This window comes from Callospermophilus lateralis, chromosome 14, assembly GCF_048772815.1.
Source record: "Callospermophilus lateralis isolate mCalLat2 chromosome 14, mCalLat2.hap1, whole genome shotgun sequence".
Lineage (NCBI taxonomy): Eukaryota > Metazoa > Chordata > Mammalia > Rodentia > Sciuridae > Callospermophilus > Callospermophilus lateralis.
Window position 1 is genome coordinate 49,550,848 of NC_135318.1, and position 21,219 is coordinate 49,572,066.

General features: G+C 34.6%; 1 protein-coding gene across 3 annotated transcripts in view; it reads right to left on the minus strand.

The window, feature by feature from the left end:
- Positions 1-21,219, minus strand: part of Xpo1 (exportin 1) — a 40,793-nt gene that overhangs the window by 8,017 nt on the left and 11,557 nt on the right. For all 3 annotated transcript variants that reach the window (XM_076834045.2, XM_076834046.2, XM_076834047.2), the window contains 14 exons: positions 18,678-18,750; positions 9,868-9,929; positions 9,615-9,659; positions 7,314-7,495; positions 6,744-6,792; positions 6,543-6,662; positions 4,461-4,589; positions 3,797-3,955; positions 2,622-2,819; positions 1,694-1,832; positions 1,086-1,267; positions 845-1,001; positions 599-762; positions 188-322 (listed from right to left, as the gene is read on the minus strand). In XM_076834045.2, the coding sequence (XP_076690160.1) occupies positions 188-322; positions 599-762; positions 845-1,001; positions 1,086-1,267; positions 1,694-1,832; positions 2,622-2,819; positions 3,797-3,955; positions 4,461-4,589; positions 6,543-6,662; positions 6,744-6,792; positions 7,314-7,495; positions 9,615-9,659; positions 9,868-9,929; positions 18,678-18,750 (1,794 nt within the window). The remainder of the gene's footprint in view (positions 1-187; positions 323-598; positions 763-844; positions 1,002-1,085; positions 1,268-1,693; positions 1,833-2,621; positions 2,820-3,796; positions 3,956-4,460; positions 4,590-6,542; positions 6,663-6,743; positions 6,793-7,313; positions 7,496-9,614; positions 9,660-9,867; positions 9,930-18,677; positions 18,751-21,219) is intronic.

Genomic DNA, 21,219 nt, shown 5'->3' on the forward strand with positions numbered 1-21,219 from the left:
ACTGGGGATGGAGGCATAGCTAATTGGCAGGGTGTGCTCTTTATATCCATAGGCACTACCTTTAATCCCTAGTCCCCCAAAAGTATTTATTAGTTAATCTTCTCATCTTGTAATCAAAACAGGATAATACAAATATTAGTCATCTTCAATTCCACTTGAACTTCCAGAAAAATAAACAAAAACTTACTTTGGTTGCTTGCTGGATTATACTATCCCACACCTGATTAGGGAGCAACATATATTTTTCTATCAAATGCTCTTGAACTGTTTGGTCTGTTTGTGCACCAATCATGTATCCCACAGCTTCATAAAACGTATGAACCTATTTTAAAAAGCAAATATGTTTTACTTTCACATTCTTATTTAGCACACTGAGGAAAACCACATACAAAGCATTTACAAATGTACTGAAACAGATTATATTATGTATGCCAAAGCCTAATAATCTGTTGTTTATGTATCTGCCTGTGAAAATTTAACCACAAAAACATTAGAAATGAATTCAACAATGGCACTCCTTCTAAAACCATTAGTAGGTTGGGATGAATATATAGTGCTTACTTTATAAAAATAACATGTTCATTTGCCCATTACATACCTGTTGAGGCTGAAGATCACAAATTATAGTGTTAATGTTGTTCAGAATTTCATCAATAAATGGCATTACTTCTCCAACTTGAACCTGAACAAAATGTCTGCGGCATTTCTGAGCTATTTTTATGAAAGTGTCACAAGCCATGTCCTGGACTCCATCATGGGTCTCTAATAAGACAAAAACATTCATCTATTTTGGTCAACAAAAGTAAAACCTAAATCAAACACATGAAAAGCTGAATGGATTTACCATGCATGAATTCAAACAGCTTGTTGACGACTGTCTTCAAAAATTTCCAGTGAGCTCTCAAAAACCTTGGATATTGACCTACTATATACATGATATTTGATGCAATAATAGCTTTATTATCTTTGCCTCTTTTCTGTTCACATAATCCTAATAGATCCTGTAAAATAAGACCAATTTAGTCATTTACCAAAACAAAATATTCCCATCAAATGATTCTACTTCATGAATGTCTGCCACATACCTTTATAACAGTAACAAGAAATCGTTTCTCATCCTCTTCATGCATTGCTCCGCTAATGGAGCCTATTGCCCAACACAATGTATTCAAATTTTTCCATGACCACTCTGTACCATTCACTTGATTGTGAAGTTTCTCAGTCATTATTCTTTCTGTATCTACATAATCCAGATGAGTAAGATAAACTACAAAGAAGAAAAAGTTCCAAATGTTTAAAGAGGAAAACTCCACAAACCAAAGGATTTTCATTAGTAATAGTACATTAATAAAGATACCTACTGAAAGATTCAGAAAGTACAGCACTTTTTTCTCCACCCAAGAATACATTCACGGGAGAGAACGGAACAACAACAGATGAGGTAGAGAGGGAAGATGGGAGGGGAGAGGAGGGGGGATAGTAGGGGATAGGAAAGACAGCAGAATACAACAGTCACTAATATGGCATTATGTAAACATCGTGAATGTGTAACTGATGTGATTCTGCAATTTGTATTTGGGGTAAAAATGGAAAAGCATAACTCATTTGAATCAAATGTATGAAAGATGAAAAAAAAAACTGCAAAAAAAAAAATACATTCACAATACTAATGATGAAACTAATGGTAACTTACCTAATGTTTCTCTCATATTCTTATACAAATTTATGGAATCTGTATCCTTCATGAATTCTCTCACAACTTCTCCCTGATCATTTTCTACAACCAATACTTCCTCTGGTTTAGCCATACGACTAACCATCAATAAACGAACCTATTGAATAATAAACCAATCAAGAAAAATTAGACATTTGAAATCAACTTAAAATGTAGAAACTTCAAGCATGGACTGTACCAGAAAAAAAAAAATTAAAAAACTAAGAAAATATATAAAATGCACCTCTACAATGGATCTTTCTAAAATATCGTCAATGTATTTCTTCGTGTGGTGCTAAGGATCAAACCCAGTGCCTCACACATACTAGGCAAATGCTCTACCAGTGAGCTAACACTACACCACCACAGCCCTTACAATAATGGTTTTCAAAACCTTATTTAACCATGTGTTTTAAAAGAACTCAAAATAATCAAACTTCTTGTTTCTTGTTCTCATTCACTAGAATGGTAGTAGGTAATGAATCAGTATTAATAAATTCATAGATGATGCTAATGCTATTGGAAGGACCATGCTTTTGAGAACTACATCCTCCACCCAACCCCTACTTGGGATTGCGCCTCAGAGAGCATTACCAAGCTACATCAACAGAACTTAAAATAATCATTTTTAAAAACAATAAGACAGGGTATCTTAAACTGCCAAGTCTGGCATCAAATTTGGGATCCTCCTGCCTTTACCTACCTATTACAAAGCTTTGCCATGGGGCGTGGCTTAGAACTGCAAGCTGTCAATCCTTGTCCTACTTTAGCTTTCAACATTCATTGAGAAGTTAAGATTCTTTCTTTTTGTAACTGGCTCATTAAATAGATTTATCAAACTATTTCCATGAAGTCTTTGAAATTACAGTAAAGGAAAAGAGCACTCGCCCAATCACTTTAATGTTACCTTTGATAACACGGGCAAATATAGCTGTCTTCTGGGAGGAACATCAAAATGTTGACTTCCAGATAGTAACGGAGAAGCAGATGCAGAAAATGGACTTTCTCTATAGAGTTCAGCTGCCAAATGATTCCAGTACTCGAGACAAATCTTAAATATTTCGGTTTCTTCCACTTCAGATACCAACAACATATAGTGAAGGGCCTACATGTAAGACCAACACAGTTAATAAATTCTTAAACATTACTAACCTATCTCCATAATCTTTAAAGCACAACTCAGATTTTATTAAACATCAAACTAAATAACATCTCTGAAGCAAATAATGCTGCTTCAGACATGCCCTGTAATACTTTAAAATGTCTTTAATAGTTGTTAATCATTATACAGCTTACTCAAGCCTTTTAAAAATGTCTTTGGAATCAATAACCAAAAGGTAGAAATAAGTCCAATGTCCATCAAAACTGGATAGATAAAACAAAACTTAGTATACTCATACAATGGAATAATATTCAATTATGAAGAATGAAGGAAGGTAAAGTTTACAGGAATCTTTAAAATATGATTCTAAAATGAAAGAAGCCACATGTGAGATTCACATATGAAATAACCAGACTATGGTAAATCCACAGAGACAGAAAGTTATGAAGCAATTGCCAGAATACAGAGTAATGATTGTTAAGAGGGTCTCATTTGGAGATAAGGAATATATCCTGAAACTAAACAATGTTCAGGATTCACAACATTTTGAATATACTACCATAGAACTGTACATAGAATTGCCATAGAATTGTACAACTTTATTAAATTGTGTGTGTGTGGAGGAGGGCAATGATGGGGATTGAACCCTGGGTCTTATACACGATTAGCAAACACTCTAACCACTTAGTCCAAACTTTTGTTGTATCAGTCGCCTCAATTACTTAAAAAGTTTTTTGACTTCTGATCTTAGAAGCAATGTTTGATTTTTAGTTCTAGTTTTATGTAGAACACAAAGTAAAGATGTAAAGAATAATGCCTCATAACAAATTCAGAATTGAGAACATTTACTATGAGGAGATAAAGTAACAGATAAGAAGAAATTTCAAAAGGTACATACATTTTAGAAGAAAGGCACATATTTTTAAAAGTTGTTTGTATTATGTAGAGAACTTCAGGAACCAAGGTTCCATAAAGCCTACCTCCATGAGTGTTTCCCTGAGATTTAATCTTTTTTCTATAAGTTGACCATGTTCCTTAAGAAAGGTGCAAAGAAATAAACTGAGATTTTGAATAAAGTTCTGCTCATCATCTTTTCCATTTGAGTATGCAAGTCGAATGTTAGTATTTAAAGGAAGCATCTGAAAGTTGAAAAATAGACTATCAATATACAATTTACAGAACAACAAAAGAGATTAGAGTTCTAAGATTCTGACACCCACTTGCTAATATCAAAACATACAGTGAATGCCTAGGTCTGCCATTCCTTTGATAACCTAGATCTTGATTTTTCTCAAAGAAAAATAATCCATTTGGATCACAATCAGTAATACAGTATATGACTGACTGGCTGACTGGCTACCTGACTACTGATTTTACACAAACATATTTCACCTGTAGTTAAGATAGAACCAAGAACTTCATTTCTTAGGCTTTCATGTGATGGTCAACATAACCAGGATTAGTAAAGGTATATAAAATATTTTTTATATTCTATTGCTGAGAAACTATAAATCGCTTAGCATTTGGGATAACAATATATTTTATACATACGAAGTCATGATAGCTGATATATACACAGAACTCTAAGATGTTTTCCAAGATACTAAAATTGTTCAGTCTATTTTTCAGACAGTGGTGCATTACCTGTTTTAGCTGCATCATGGTCAGTGTAAATAGCGTTACAAATTGCTCCTCATATTGGCTTACACTCACACCAGCAATCTCAGTGAGGCACTTCAGAGAGACATTTCTAAACATTGGAACATTCAGGAACTAGTTCAAAAGAAGGAGAAGCATAAAATTAAACAGCACTAAAACACTTAAGGTGGATGCTAACAATAAGGAACACAATACAAGCAAAAACAGGTAAATGGATTAAAGTATTGTTTTGTAAGTGCATGTGTGCGTGCAACATACACAGACACACTCCTCACCCCCGTGAAACACCTTCATATGTATTTCCTACATCACAGAGTCATCTTCTGAGAAAGTATAGAAATTGAAGTTATTCAACTTCTCAGGCACATAGTGTGGTCACATTTTTTATTATCCTCCTTATAACTCACTGATTTTTTGGCTGTGCTGTGGATCAAACCCGGAGTCATGCACATGCTAGGCAAGTTTGCATATTTATTTTTTAAATTTTTTTGCTTTTAAGTGGACACAATATCTTTATTTTACATTTATGTAGTGCTGAGGATTGAACCCAGTGTGCCTCATGCATGCTAGGTGAGCACTCTACTATTTTGCCACCAACCCCAGCCCCTTGCATACATATTTTAAATAAATTTCACTATCCGCCCAATATACAACAAATGCTTAAGAGTACCCTGTATTTTCTTTTTGATGTGACCTTAGACATCTGAAAAACAATTTGCTTAGAAACTTTTCAGGACCTGTTATATGACATTTACAGACATCTTTCCTATGTAGTTAAATAGGACCCAGCACTTTGGATTTCTTAGCATTTTAGGTGATGGTCAACATGTAACTAGGTAATTTAGTAAAGGTATAAGAAAATGTTTTATCTTCTATTGTTGAGAAGGTATACACGGCACACCATTTTTAGCAAGCACTAGAAGCCTAAAAAAAAGGATATACCCTAACCTACAAATTTCAAATAAGATACAATAGTTTGCTTTTATGAGGTCCGATAAAATATAGTATTCATCACATATAACACATCACTCTTAGGTTAACAGTGTTTAACGATATAGAAATAAATGTAAAACAGAATTACACATGACTCATGTAAAAATTTCAGGTAAAATATACTCTTCATCTCATTGAAATATCACTTTTCTGTGACTTATATCTTTAGTGGTTGAGTGCCCCTAAGTTCAATCCCCTATGTGTACACACACACACACAGTGATAACATAATAAATTAACAAAAAAATTCCGTGGATAATTGACAAAATCACTGGATTTTAAGTCTGATATGCTCCTTTTATTTATTTTTTTAATTTTAAGACAGGATCTCACTAAGTTGCTGAGCCTGGCCTCAAACTTGTGATGCTCCTGCCTCAGCCTGTTGAATTGATGAAACCAAACACATGTGCAACTATACCCAAATCTTAAGCAGTTCCTTTCCTTCTCAAATAAGTTTTGTTTTTTTTTTTTTAAAGAAAGAGTGATGGGCTGGGGTTGTGGCTCAGAGGTAGAGCACTTGCCTACTATGCATGAGGCACTGGGTTCAATTCTCAGCACCACATAAAAATAAAATAAAGATAAAAAGAATAAAATAAATTGGAGTGGCAACCTGCTATTGGGGCTACTCTTAAAAAAAAAAAAAAAAAAAAAAAAAAAAAAAAAAAAAAAAAAAAAAAAAAAGAAAGAGTGAGAGAGAGGGAGAGAGAATTTTAATATTTATTTTTTAGTATTTGGCGGACACAACATCTTTGTTTGTTTGTGGTGCTGAGGATCGAACCCGGGCCGCACGCATGCCAGGTGAGCGCACTACCGCTTGAGCCACATCCCCAGCCCCTCAAATAAGTTTGATGGTTAGGGTTTTAAAAGAAAGAAAAGAATGACATAGGGGCTGGGGTTGTGGCTCAGTGGTAGAGTGCTTGCTCGCCTAGTATCCTCAGCGCCACGTAAATGTAAAATAAAGATACTGTGTTCACCTAAAACTAAAAAATAAATATTTGAAAAAAAAAAAAAGAAAATAATGATATATGTGATTACTTAGACAAAATTTAACTTAAATGTATTCATTCACTGTACCTTATAAATTAAGGTGCTGATCAATTTTGTTTCAAAAATATATCCCAGTGGAATCCAGTTCAGAAATCTCAGCAAGGTTTCCAAGGTTGCATGTACAAGTGGAGCATTTTGAGAATTTTCCTGTAACAAAACCAGTTCTGTAAGTAATTATTTTCCTATCATAATTCATTTTTTAAAAAAAATCAAATTAAAAGCACTTACCATCACAAACTGACACAGCTGAAATATCTGGGAGAACTCATTGCACATGCTAAAAAGGGGGGGAGGAAGAGAATCAAGAAGGATCACAATTTTTTCATAGCAATGAAAACACTGAAACATGTTTAGCAATGTGGTAATTAAAGACGCTAGTGACTTAAACACTTATTTTGCTGACGCATTCTTTGTAGTAAGAACAAATTTTAAGTACTAAATGGAAAGAATATGCTATATCTATAACTTATCCTAAAGGCAAGTTGATGTGTTCCTACTGTTTTAAATGGAACTCACAGAAGCAGGAACAGTTAAGTATTCAGTTGACAGTAGACATAAATCATTTATTGAGAATTTATGATTGAATAGTTATCACATAAAATGGGTCTTAAAGGAGGACAACATCTGTTAACACTTCACATACTGTTCAATGAGTCAATTTTACAACATACCCACTTTAGGACCAGTTCAAATTTATATTATGAAACTACCTCAAGTAATAAAACACTTTGCAGATCACAGTTTTCTCCAAACCTGGTGATATAATTTTAGAAAATCCATAGAAAAAGTATTACTTGCCTGTCTTTTAAATGCTTTGCTTTCACTTGCGTTATCTGTCCACTAGAGAAATCAAACACTTCTTCACTTAAGAGTTTTAGAATCACCATATTATTCTGACAAAGACTTTCACTGGTTCTACTTGCTCCAACAATGTCACTGATAAAAGTGGGCCAATGCTTGGGCCATTCTTGTTTCAGTATCTAAAATAATAAATGTGAACTTCATCTCATTTGTCAAACACAAGTAAAATCTTCAAAGAATTTAATGCAGTATACTAAAAATCAGAGATTAATATTTACCACATTTTTCCCTTTATTAAAGCAGAAAACATGCTACTCCCATTACCACATACTGGGTGAAAAAATACAGATAAAATTCTCTTTGCCTTAAACATTCTATGACTGAGCTCGATTATTGTCTCTTTTGTCTCTAATGTGTAGGAACATCAACATTTGAATAAACAGATGTGTTAAATCATGTTAGAGACTCCAAGATGTATAGATTAAGGCATAATTCTATGCTGGGGAGTAGTGCAGTGGTGGAGTAACTAACTGCATGGTAGATGTTGAGTTCCTGGGTGTATTCCCCAAAATGAGAAAGACTCGTCTTATGGAATGTGAACCTTGAAATTTTTATTTTGGGAATATATAACATCACAGTCTTGGATATGCTAAGCAAAAACTGTAGCTCTGACCCACAACCCAGTCCCTTGATAAATACTAAAATATCAGTTAGTTACTCCACCACTGCACTATTCCCCAGCATAGAATTATGCCTTAATCTATACATCTTGGAGTCTCCTAACATGATTTAACACATCTGTCTGTTCTCTCAAAAAAGAAAAAAAAAAAAAAAAGCGTAATTAGATTTAAGTTTATATTGTGTATGTGATAAGCTAGGGATTTAAAAAAAAAAAAATCTTAGTTGTAGATGACCACAATACCTTTATTTTATCTGTGTATTTTCTATGTGGTGCTGAGGATTGAACCCAGTGCCTCACACATGCTAGGCAAGTGCTCTACTACTTAGCTACAACCCATCCCATAGGATTTTTTTTTTAAGTGCATCTTTTATATATATATATATTTTAATTGGGTCTTGTTAGTTATAACAACACTGGATTCATTTTGACATGACTATATAAGAGCATGGGATGTTACAGGCTGGGGCTGTAGCTCAGTTACAGAGCGCTTGCCTAACATGGGTGAGGCACTAGTTTGATCCTCAGCACCACATAAAATAAATTAATAAAGGCTGGGGTGGTGGCCCCATAGCAGAGCCCTTGCCTAGCATGTGTAAAGGCCCTGGGTTCAATTCTCAGCACTGCATATAAATGAATTAATTAAAAGGTCCATTGTCAGGGCTGGGATTGTGGCTCAGAGGTAGACAGCTCCCAGAGCACGGGCAGGACCCAGGTTCGAGTCTTGGCACCACATAAAAATAAAGGCGCTGTGTTGTGTCCATATATACCTAAAAAAATAAATATTAAAGGTCCATTGACAAAATACTTCAAGTTAATTAACAAAGATATGTGTCCCTCTACAATGAAAAAAAAAAAGAAGCAGCATGGGATATAACTTGTTCTAATTAAGCTAGGGATTTTTCTAAAGATTCTCTGGTATGACGAGTAAGTGGTAAACTTACAGTACTGTGACAATGCTGTAAAAAAAAAAAAAAAAATATATATATATATATATATATATATATATATAAAAATTCTACATTTAGACAATAAAGTAAGTTTCAAAAGACTTAATGGAGAATTAGAAAAAGGTCAAAAACCAAGTCAAAGATATAAGAATAAAGCTTAATATAGGGGTTGGGGTTGTGGCTCAGCGGTAGAGCTGCGTGCAAGGTTCTGGGTTTGATCCTCAGCATCACATAAAAATAAATTGAAAAAATAAAGGTAATGTATTGACAACTACAACTAAAAAATAAATATTAAAGGGAAAAATACAGTGCCAAGCAAATGAGAAAATTACATCAGTCATATGGAAAACCGGAAACACTCAAATATACAGTCTAATCCACAATGGAGTAATATAATTGAAAAGACTAAAATACTCGATGTTTCCTACCACAGCACACATATACGTATATGTGTGTGTGCATGTATATATATATATACACACACACACACATACAATTAAGCATTTCAAAAGTTATCTAGTAAATTATAAATATTATAGTTGTTAGATTACTATTGCTATTTCTGCAAGAAATCAATCTACTTCATTTGATAAAACAGTATTAAATTACATCAAATAGTATGCCTAAGAAAAATAGTTTACTTTTCTGATGAAAAAAGTTTAAACTTACCTGAACAAGAATCATATTTAATTTCCCGATATAAACCTTTTCCTTCTGAGGAAGGGAAAAAGAACAGATTAAGTAAGAGCTTAATGAAGGCCTAACAGTCAAAGAACATTAGCATAAAAAATCCTTCTGGGAGACAATGATTATAATTACTATAAATATGCCTATGTTTGTGTATCTATAAAGTAAATTCTAGTCAAGAATATTTAAATTATTTTACCTTTTCAAAAATAATATTCAAAAAAAGCCCTCTTACCTCTACACAAGTTGGATCAGATGACGTCTTGATAATGAGGCCAACAACATATTTTTTTATTCCTATTTAAAAAAAATTTGAAGTTTTTAAAACCTTAATGTGACACATCTTTAATATAATATACCAAACAGATCCGAGGCAGGTTCCCTAATTGAACAATTGAATATTTCCCACAACATGGAATTAAGGACTGCAAATATTTTCACATGATTGATTTAGGCTTTGCCACCATCAATGAATCATGAAGATTTACATGCGGTTTTCAGAGCTAACTGAAACATAGTGTCTTCAAGCCCCACCTACCAAATCCTGAACATGGAAATTTAATTTGCTCAGAAAGTGACACTCAAATTAGAAAATGTATCCAACCATTTAAACCATGGTTCCCCCTCACTGGCACTTGAAAATACAATTTCTATTAACTATGATAGAACTAACAATTTCAATTTCCTCCAATGTCTCCAATAAAAACAAAATAAATACATTTTATAAGTATCATGAAAACACTTTCCTAATCTTGGAAAAACTTCACTAATACAACAGGCCACAATAGGCAGAATAAAGGCTATATATCAAATGAAAAATTCAATAGAAAGTAGTATGAATACATATGGTATGAGAAAAGATTAATGAACTGTTTGCCAAGTACCAAATTTTCTTAACTGTTACACTGGAAACACATACAATAAAAAGGGCAATAAAAAAAATACCCCCCCCCCCAAATATCCCATTAAGGGGCTTGGGTTGTGGCTCAATGGTAGGGAGCTTGCCTCAGTGGTAGAGAGGCACTGGGTTCAATTCTCAGCACCACATATAAATAAAAAATAAAGATCTATCAACTAAAATGAATAAATTAAATATTTATTCATATATGTTCATATATCCATTCCATTAAAATGTTGCCTGGACTGGTGGTACATGCCTATAATCCCAGCAATTCAGGAGACTGAGACAGGAGTATTAAAAGTTCCAGACAGGTCTTAGCAATTTCAGAAGGCCCTATGGAAATTAGCCAGACCCTGTCTTAAAAAGCTTTGGGGGTATGGCTCAGTGGTAAAGTGCCTTTAGGTTCAATCCCCAGTAACATAAAAACAAATAAAACCTTAAAAAAGTTCTGTCAACATTAGGGAAAAGTCACAGTAACTGTTGGAAACAATATATACCAATAAAAACTAAAGCCAATGGGTAAAACTTTGAGGAAAGAAAGTAACTAGCATAGTCTCAAGGTGACACATATTCCATTCCATAAAATACACTGATCTATGAAGAGAAAATAAATCATATAAATAAGAAACGAGCAGGCAATATCATAATAGGACCAGAGGATGTGTAGGTCAGTGGTAGAGCACTTGTCTAGCATGTATCAGATCCCAGAATTCATTTCCCAGAATCACACCAGAGGGGAAAAAAATGTCAGAGATTAATGAGACAGATAGACATAATGTGAAACAGAAAAAGGACAGTAGGGAAGAAATGTAACATCTATGACTAGTAGTAATCAATTGGTGTTAATTTTTCTGGCTTTGATATTTATACCAAGGCCCAGTCATCAACGTGACAATAAAATGAAGAATTTTAAGGAAGTACAATTCTCTTAGGAGACGTTCTTCTAATTCTACATTAACTTGTAAATAACAAGAAGAAATTTCATGTAGACACAAAAAGTAAACCATCCTCTAAAATCTTTTATTTATTTTGTGATTAAATAACTGACAATACCACATTGTAAGAAAATTCAGTACTTTAAATCTGTATAATGGACAAGACAATGTCTTAAAGTAATACTACAGCCTCTATTTGGCATATATTAAGATAAGATGTGGATGCTTTTCCCATGATTCAGGGTTTTCTAAAAGTTCACTGGTACTTGAGGCAAAACATAAAAGATGACAACTGGAAAATATAACTGAAATAAAGGAATTCCTGAATATCAACAGGATGCCCTCTGATATCAAAGTTCTCAGATATCAACTATCTTCTTTAAAATGGTGCAGTAGTTGCATTTAATCCACCCTCATCATTTTTTAAAAAACCATCTCTGGAGGAACTGAGCCTGGTGGCACATGCCTGCAATCCCAACTACTAAGGAGACTGTACCAGAAGGATCCCACATTACAGACCAACTGTGGATGTGGCTCAGTGGCTAAGCACCCCATCAGACCACAAAGAAAGAAAATCATTTCTGAGTACTTTACAAAACCCAGTGGCCCTCTACTGCTGACCTGCATTCCTAACCTGGGGTTGTGGCTCGGTGGTAGAGCGTTTGCCTAGCACTTGCAGAGTGCTGGGTTTGATCCTCAACACCACATGAAAATAAAGGTATTAAAAACAAACAAACAAAAAAACCCAACGATGCAATAAATACATAGGATAGAAAATCCAAATGCTTCTAAATAGCAGAAAGAGTTCTGTGTGTGAGATTAAACAAATAATTATGAAATCTGACAAATGAAGTAGTGACTGTGAGTTACAAAATGTAACATGCAAAACAACCTTATTTAAACATAATTAGACTACTTTCGTAGACATCATTCAGTAAAAACTGCATTAATTTGGAATTTCTTTTCTAACTACACAGAAAGTACACATAAACATAGGATGTCTTCTAGTAGCTTTATCTTTGAAATATGTGGTATAAAATTTGAACAATGTCTTGCAGCAGAGTATTTGCCAAGCATGTATGAAGCTCTGGGTTTGATACCCAGCACCAAAAACGTAAAATCAAGAATGAGTTCTCATTGAGGTTTAATGTCTTCACAAGTAAAATTATCTTCCCATGTTTACTATATCATTTGTATTTTCAAAGGATTCAAACAGTAAATTCTTTGGTTACTGACATTATAACAATCAAATGGCCCAAGACCCTATTCTCACTATGAATAACAAAAAAACCGCGGGGCTTGGCTATTAATCTACCTGCAGAACACATACATGCTTACCATGCATAAGGCTTGCTTTCCAGCACAGGGGGAAAGAATCAGTTTCAACTATTCAATATCAATATGCAACAGAATACTGCCAACTCCATTTTGGCAAAAAGACGAGATTAAATAACTCCCATGCTGGCTTAGAACACACATATCATCTCACAAATCACAGCAAAAATAATTAGCCCTTAGAATTGCTTTGCAAAATAATGGATATATATGATGATAGGATAAAAGGTAAAACAACATGAGTATTTGCCAAGCGTTTTTTATATGTAGAAAATTCACTAAATTCTAAGAAATTAATACAACATACTGTGATATCATTATTTCTATAAAAGCAAAACTTTCAAAATTCAAATCATAGCAGGGCTCATGGGCACACACCTGTAATCCCAGAAGCTTGGGAAGCTGAGGCAGAAGCATGACAGGTTTGAAGCCATCCTCAGCAAGTTAGTGAGTCTCTAAGCAACTTAGAAAGACCCTGTCTGAAAATAAAAAATGAGGGCTAGGGATATAGCTCAGTTGGCAGAGTGCTTGCACCTTACATGCACAAGGCCCTTGGGCTCAATACCCAGCACCACCACCAAAAGAAAAAAAAAATGATAAAACAAATATATACTACAAAGTGGGTATAGGAAAGATGAGTTCAATTTAGTTGCAAACACTGTGAAAACCTCTTTTACCTTATTCTCAAGCTATGAAAATGTATATTTTGTACATTTCTCTATCAATGCCTATTATAAAACCATAATATTTATTACAGGGCTGGGGCTGTAACTGCCTCTCTAGCATGTGTGTGAGGCACTGGGTTTGATCCTTAGCAGCACATAAAAATAAAGGTATTGTGCCCATCTACAACTGAAAAATTAGACCTGTTCAAATCATTCTGATGGAAAGATGATCACTTAAAAGACGGCTGTTTCAAGGGAATGCAAGAGAATGCAGATGATTTTCCCACTTAATAAAATATTTGTGTGAGAACAAATAGCCAACTGGGAGAAAAATTCTAAAAAGGGGTTAATAAACGATAGTTCCACAGTAGGACTAGACAAACTGTAACTTAAGGCCTACATGTTAAGTCATTTTAAGAATGGATTTCTCAAACACCAATTTTATTTATGATGTGGGGTCTTAATGCTGGAATGCATAGTTTCAAATGATCTTCCCTCAGCCTCCCGAATATCTTAGAATACAGATGTACACCATGGCACTTGGCTAACATTAAAAAAAAAAAACAAAACAAAAAACACTGAACCACATCCCCAGCACTTTTTAAATATTTTATTTAGAAACAGGATCTCAATGAGTTGTGTAGGGCCTTGCTGCTAAGGCTGGCTTTGACCTTGCAATCCTCCTGCCCCAGTTTCCCAAGCCAATGGGTTACCGGAGTATACCAATGCAACAAGCAACATTCACCATTCTTAAACGAACGGGTCTAAAACTGCAAAAAGATATGGAACAGGGCTGGGGATGTGGCTCAAGCGGTAGCGTGCTCGCCTGGCATGGGTGAGGCCCGGGTTCGATCCTCAGCACCACATACCAACAAAGATGTTGTGTCCGCCGAGAACTAAAAATAAATATTTAAAAAAAATTCACTCCAGTAAAAAAAAAAGATGAAAACAACCAAAATTCCCATCAATGCAAAAATACATAAACAAATTGGTGTATATGTGCACCGGAGTTTTATTTAGCCTTCAAAGAATGAATGATATATGCTGTAACATGTATTAATATTGAAAACATTTTATAAGTGAAATAAATCAGATATAAGGACAAATATTACATGATTCCATTTATATGAGGTACATAGGCAAATTCAGAAAAAAGAGTGGTTGGCCAGCCAGGGTTGAAGGAAGAGGGTAACAGGGAATTAGTTGTGTAATGAATACACCTTCAATCGGGTTAATGAAAACAAATTGTGGAGATGGATAATGGACATAACACTGTCACTGTACTTAGTGACATTAATTTCTATACTTTAAAAAAAGGTTAAATACAGTTAGTGTTATAACATTATGCCAACAGAAATTTTACTAAAAATCCAGTCATTTTTCCAAAAAATAATAAACCGCACATCATGAACATGCCTGTAATTCCAGTAATTCAGGAAGCTAAGGTAGGAAGAGCACCAAGTTTTAGGCCAACTGTTTAACAGCAAAACGTTGTCTCAAAAAGAAAATTCAAAAAACAAATAACACAGGAACCAAGAATCTATGACCATTGAACAAAACACACTTTCCTGGCTCATATTTACTACATGGATGCAAGCTGATAATTGAGCAATAAAGTACATCCCTCCTCTACTAAGACTAAACAGTTAAATTAACTGGAAGTTTTAAAACTGCTTTGTGTAGAGCTCCTGCAAAATACGCATGAGGCTCTGGGTTTGATTCCTAGCACAGGGGTGAAGAAAAGCTTTTGTCAATCATACACAATAGTGAAAATATTACCCCTGCTTTTGCAGTACTCATATGCAAACCTAGTAAACTCTTGTATGCTAGACAAAGTACACTACCACTCAGCTACATCCCCCAGTCCCATCTCAAATTTTACATATATTACAGAGCAAAAAATTATTAATTAGCCAATATTTTTTTTTTCAACAATGAAGGAAGCCACACATGGTGACAAATGCCTATAATTTCAGCAAATGGGGAGGCTGGGACAGGAAGAGCAAAAGTTCAAGGTCAGCCTCAACAACTTGGCAGCGTCCTGTCTTTAAAAATAAAAAAGGGTTGGGGAAGTTGCTCAGTGGTTAAGCACCTCTGGGTTCAATCCCTGATACCAAAAAAAGGGGAAAGGGTAGGGAAGGTTACCTGAATCATGACTCTCATGTACTGCTAAGATAATTAGTATTACTGGCAGTCACAGTTCCTTTCAAGACATCAGTGAATAGCAACCAGTCCTTATTTGGAAATTCTTCTAGTTCACATATTAAAATTTCCCTTTCACCTTTCTTAAGCTTTTATTAAGGATTTTTAAGTGTATAGTAATTCATCAAAACAAATATTCCTTTTAGCTGGGTCTAGTGGCACATGCCTGTTAAGACCAGCAACTCAAGGGGCTGAATCAAGAGGATTCCAATCTGGAGGCCAGCATGGCAGTACATGGGGCGGAGGTGGGAGCGTGTTGAGGCTGTTGTTTGTTGTGGGCATAATGACAAAAGCCTATAATCCTAGCTACTCCAGAGGCTAGGCAGAAGGACCACAAGTTCAAAGCCAGCCTGGGCAACTCGGCAAAACCCCATCTCAGAATAAAAAAGGCTCAGTTGTAGAATGCCTGCCTAGAATGTACAAGGTCCTGGGATCAATTCCCAATTTCCAGTATGGAAAAATAAATAAGCAAAAATATTTGGAAACCCTTTAGATTGTTAAAGCAATAACATGGGGAACATAATCACTGTATTAATGGCAAATCATCTGAATAATTATATACTGAACAACAATTTACCAAGCAATAAGAATGCCACAAAAACATTCTCTGATCCTTATGTTATAGTAAGGGAAGGGGGAAGCAAAAAACCAAAATAGAAAAAAAAAAAAAACAAAAAACGCAGTGTTGCAGTTGTGGCTCAGTGCGCTTGCCTAGCATGTGCGAGGGACTGGGTTCTAGTCTCAGCACCATAGAAAAATAAATAAAGACATTATGTCCAACTACAACTAAAAAAATATTTAAGAAAAAAACAAACACAACTTTTAGACCTAATGCTAAATAAGAATCACAGCAATGCAATACACTTTATGAAATGCAAACAATTTTTTATTAGAATGCTTTTTCTAAAAATGACGTGTTGCCAGGAAAAATGATGCATGCCTGGAATTCTAGCAACTCTGAATGCTGAGGCAGAAGGATCAAAAGTTTAAGGCCAGCCTTGGCAATTTAGGGATACCCTGTCTCAAAATGAAAAGGGCTGAGGATTAAGTCAGTTGTAAAAATGCCCCTGGGTTCAATCCCCAGCACCACCAAAAATAAATGAATAAAATTTTATATCCCAACAAATCTCATTATTACTGTGAAAGAAACTCAGGTGGTTAGAAAAGTGATTCTGATGCTTCAAAAAGATAATCTGACTGGAAGACATCTCAGAAGTAGAAAATGAGCAAGTAAGTGATGCTAGGGTTCAATTCCTACCACCAAAAAACAAAAACAACTTAAGAGTACTTGCAGAGAAATTAAGTAATTAATATCAGCATTGTGGATGGTAACATGCGAACAGAACAAATCTCTAAGTCAGGCTGAGTAATCACTATTCCTTCCTCTCTCCCTTTTATAAGCAAAGCAGATTTAAAATATAAACAGTCTTTTGTGCCCTGTAATATATGCTTGATACTAATTTATGAACATGGGAGTTACAGTACCTTTATGGGGGAAAAAAAAATAAACAGACCAAAACATACTACTATAAATGCAGAAAGCAAAAAAAAAAAAAAAAAAAAAAAAAAGAGTCAAAATCTCAAGGCCTTGAGCCTAATTTTTTTAGTAACAAATAGATATGACATTGATTAAATTCAATCCTTAACCACTTAGAGCTAGAAAAGCTTTATTAGAATCCTATGTAATATAAAGCAGGGATGAAAGTGTATAAAAACAAAGGCAACCTAGGATACAGGTGAGTGGTGAGTACCTCCTTAGTATGCTTGCAACCTGGGTTCACTACAGTACCATAAAAACAAAAACAAAAGAGGGCTTCAGGGGGGCTTGGTGGCACATGCCTGTAATTCCAGCAACTAAGGATGCTAAGCAGGAGGATCACAATTTCAAGGACAACTTCAGCAATTCAGTGAGTTCCTAACAACTTATAAGAACCTGTCTCAAAATAAATAAATAAATAGATAGATAGATAATATGTTCCCCACTACAAAGTCCAGACAAATGGATATGTGTGCATACTTTTTTTGGAGGGGTACTCAGGATTAAACCCAAGGATGCTTACCCTCTTAGCTACGTCCCAGCCCTTTTTCTTTTGAAACACAATCTCACTAAATTGCTCAGTCTGAAATTTGTGATCCTCTTGCCTCATCCTCCTGAGTCGCTGGGATTATAGATTTATACCATCATGCTCAGCTCTATTTATATTTTAAACAGAAATGAACAAGTGATAGGTTGTGCCTCAGTGGTATAGCACTTGCCTAGGACATGTGAGGCACTGGGTTCAATCCCCAGGACCACATATAAATAAAATAAAGGTACTGTGTCCATCACAACTAAAAAAAAAAAAAAGTGTGATACAAATATATAATAAAGTCAGTGACAACTAGAACTGCAAAGAATTCCAACTTTCCTCAAGTTTGTTAAAAGATAACTTCCAAAATGCAGTAAAATTAAACACCAAAATCAAGTTATCACCACATCTTCATTTTCTATATATAAAGCAACCAAAAATATGTAAAAGGTAAAAAACACAAACAATCTTATGAATTTTCATACTTTGTTTTCCTTAGCCCAGTTAAACCTGCTAAAGTACTTTTACTTTTTAAATTACTGTCTTGTGAACTCAACAAATTTTCAAATTTCTTTCACTGCCAGATGTGTTTCAGATTTATGTATGTATGTATTGTGCTACGTGTGGTGGTGGGTCAAACAGAGGAGCACATGTGAGGCAAGCACTCTCTCTTCCAGTTGAAACACCCCCCAGCCCTGCATATATTTTCCAATATGTATTGTAAAATGTTTAACCAGCATGGTCTCTACAAAGGTTTAACCTAACCACCTTTCCCAATGTAAACAAAACCTGCCTTGCAACATGAGGAAAGCACATAATTTCCATTAGGGAAAAATAAACTACAACAATCCTTGTTCTCCCCCAAAACCACTCACTGAAATAAAAGCACCAGAAATAATAAAACTCTGAATTTATAATTCTTTAGAACATTTTCCTACCTTCACACTGGTTCCTTGGAAGAATCTTCCACCTTGTTTTTATCACATTTTCCAAAATTTGTAGTCCATAATACTGAAAATTGGAGAATAGAAGCATGTGAATATATTGCCATAGGACTGGTTACTCTTAGGAATTCACAAATGGACAGACATTCACACATTTACATCTAAAGCTTCAAAAACATTATGCTATCAAGTTTAATTACATATATTAAACAAGGACCTATTCACCCATACACTGAGATTTCATGCATTTTCCTCATTTTACTGTTTACTATGTAAAGTCCTGCTGTTTATACATGCTCACACCAGGAGGAAGAACCAAATAAAAAAGCCCTCTTTAGCAGCCAAATGGGCCTATCTGTAGAAGGAAAAATAGCAGCCAGATATGAATTCACAGCATAACTGACTGCTCATAAGCTCACATCTTTAACACCACCAGGCTCCTAAGAATTTAGTAGCTTGGATGCTATCAAGCTTCCTACCATCCTCTAGGAGTTGTAAGCTTTTGGCCAAATATTAAAGTATTGTCACAGATACTTTCTATAAACTGTTTTAAGCATCACTGGTGTGTTACTTAAGGAGCAGCAAGACAACCCATGGGTTTATTTTCAATTTTAACCCCACCCTTATAATTGCTATTTCTACTAATTTAAAGATAAACTTTTGTGCACAGTCAAAAAAATATACAAATGCATGTTGCAATCTGCATCTACCTTTCAGGTATTCTTTCCTAAATAAAAAAGTTATTTAAAAAATATACAAGTTTAAAAAGATACCACTTTCAAGCCATTTTGTCCCTCTTGCTGATTACACACTCTAAAATACAGTCAACAATATTTTTAAGAATTTATAATGCTCCAAGAGCTACTACCTAAAATTATTACTATGACCAATTAGTGTGGACATGCAGGAGGAAGAAAAGGGATAAAAATAATGTGGTATGTTTTAGCTGGAAGAATTACCTGTAATACCTGAAAGGTAAACTCATTCAGAAGTGACGTATAACCTCAGATTGCAAGTTTTGGCTGAGAATAAGAGTTCATCTTTAAAATGGTTAGTCATTAAACAATAAAATAGGAGCATTAGTATTTCAACCAAAGGGATCATGCAAATGCTTTTTATCCAAAGCACAATATAGACTGTCCCAAACTACATTGTGCTCAAACAGTTTAATGTTTTTGCTGTTTACATTTAACATTTCACACTTTCCAGGAAAATTTGGCCACCTCAACTTCAATCCTACAGTTGCAGAACCTTCCTTACAGACTTCCAGAATAAAAACAAGGCCAAAGAAATTCTGAAATTACAAATTTGAAGACATTAAAATGTTTCATAATCAGCAAGCAGTAAGGTAGTGAAGCTTTCTATTCTGTTCATTTTTAAGGACACAGCTAGCTACACCTAGGTCTCAGAAAAATGTTAACCAAAAAGAAAAAAAAAGAGGTCCCAATTGATAGAAATTCTAAATTAGCTTTTAAGAACATATTGAAATTTTTCTTCAGTTTTCAACCACAAGATCAGACTATCAAAAGACTTATAAAGTCAAAACAATGTACTGACTACAAAAATGTTTCTTGCTAATAAGCAAAAGACCTTTAAAATACTAACAAAATCCACCACAAGTGTATCAGAATCAAAATCTTTAAAATTTCATCTTACTTTGACCAAACTTTTATCACATTCACTTACTTATTTTTTATTGATCAACACATCATTAATTAAAATACCTATTTACTAACCTCTAATCCTTTCTCCAAGGGTAAAAAGGTATCAGCTTATTGAACACAGAATGCATATCTCATCGTTCTGCCAAATGGGTTGAGGCAGGGACCCTAACAAAAGCTTGGCACAGCTTAGGTCAAAGGAAATCAATCAATCTCTATCTATTTTATCCACCCTCCACCATAATTTCCTAACACCAAAGTCCTCTTAGACATAAAAGACTTCACATGGAAAACAATTCACATTCCCTTAGATGGGAAAAATGTATTTCGGTTCAAAAATCTAAACTGGCAGTCAAATCTGAAAGCCAATGATAAATGACTACTTTAGAAATGTCCATAAATACCCATACATTCTAAAACTCACTTCTGTTTTACATCTCAGAACTTGAGAAATCCACTGCTGATTTATGAAGATGAGGGACAGATAACAGCAAAGACTGCATGAAAAAATAAATGCATGAAATGATCCCTATGGTAGAAATTTCTACTGAGCCCTTAGAAATACTTATTTTATGCATTGAATTCCCCTTTCCCCTCCCACCACCCATGAAACAAAAACAATTGATGAACAGAATTCAGTTAAAGGGAATCAAAAGGGTAGACCTTGTGGAGGCCTGCCGTCAAAGCCTAGCTGTGTCAGTTGCACAGGAAGACACCCCTTTTCTTCCTATTACAAGCAATCAACATAATGGAACATTATGATTAATATCAGGTAGTGTTAACATCTTTAAAGAAAAAAAAATGATTGCATAAAAGCCAAATGTCATAGTGCATAAATTTAGCACCAAATCATTTGTAATTTATGTAAATTGAAG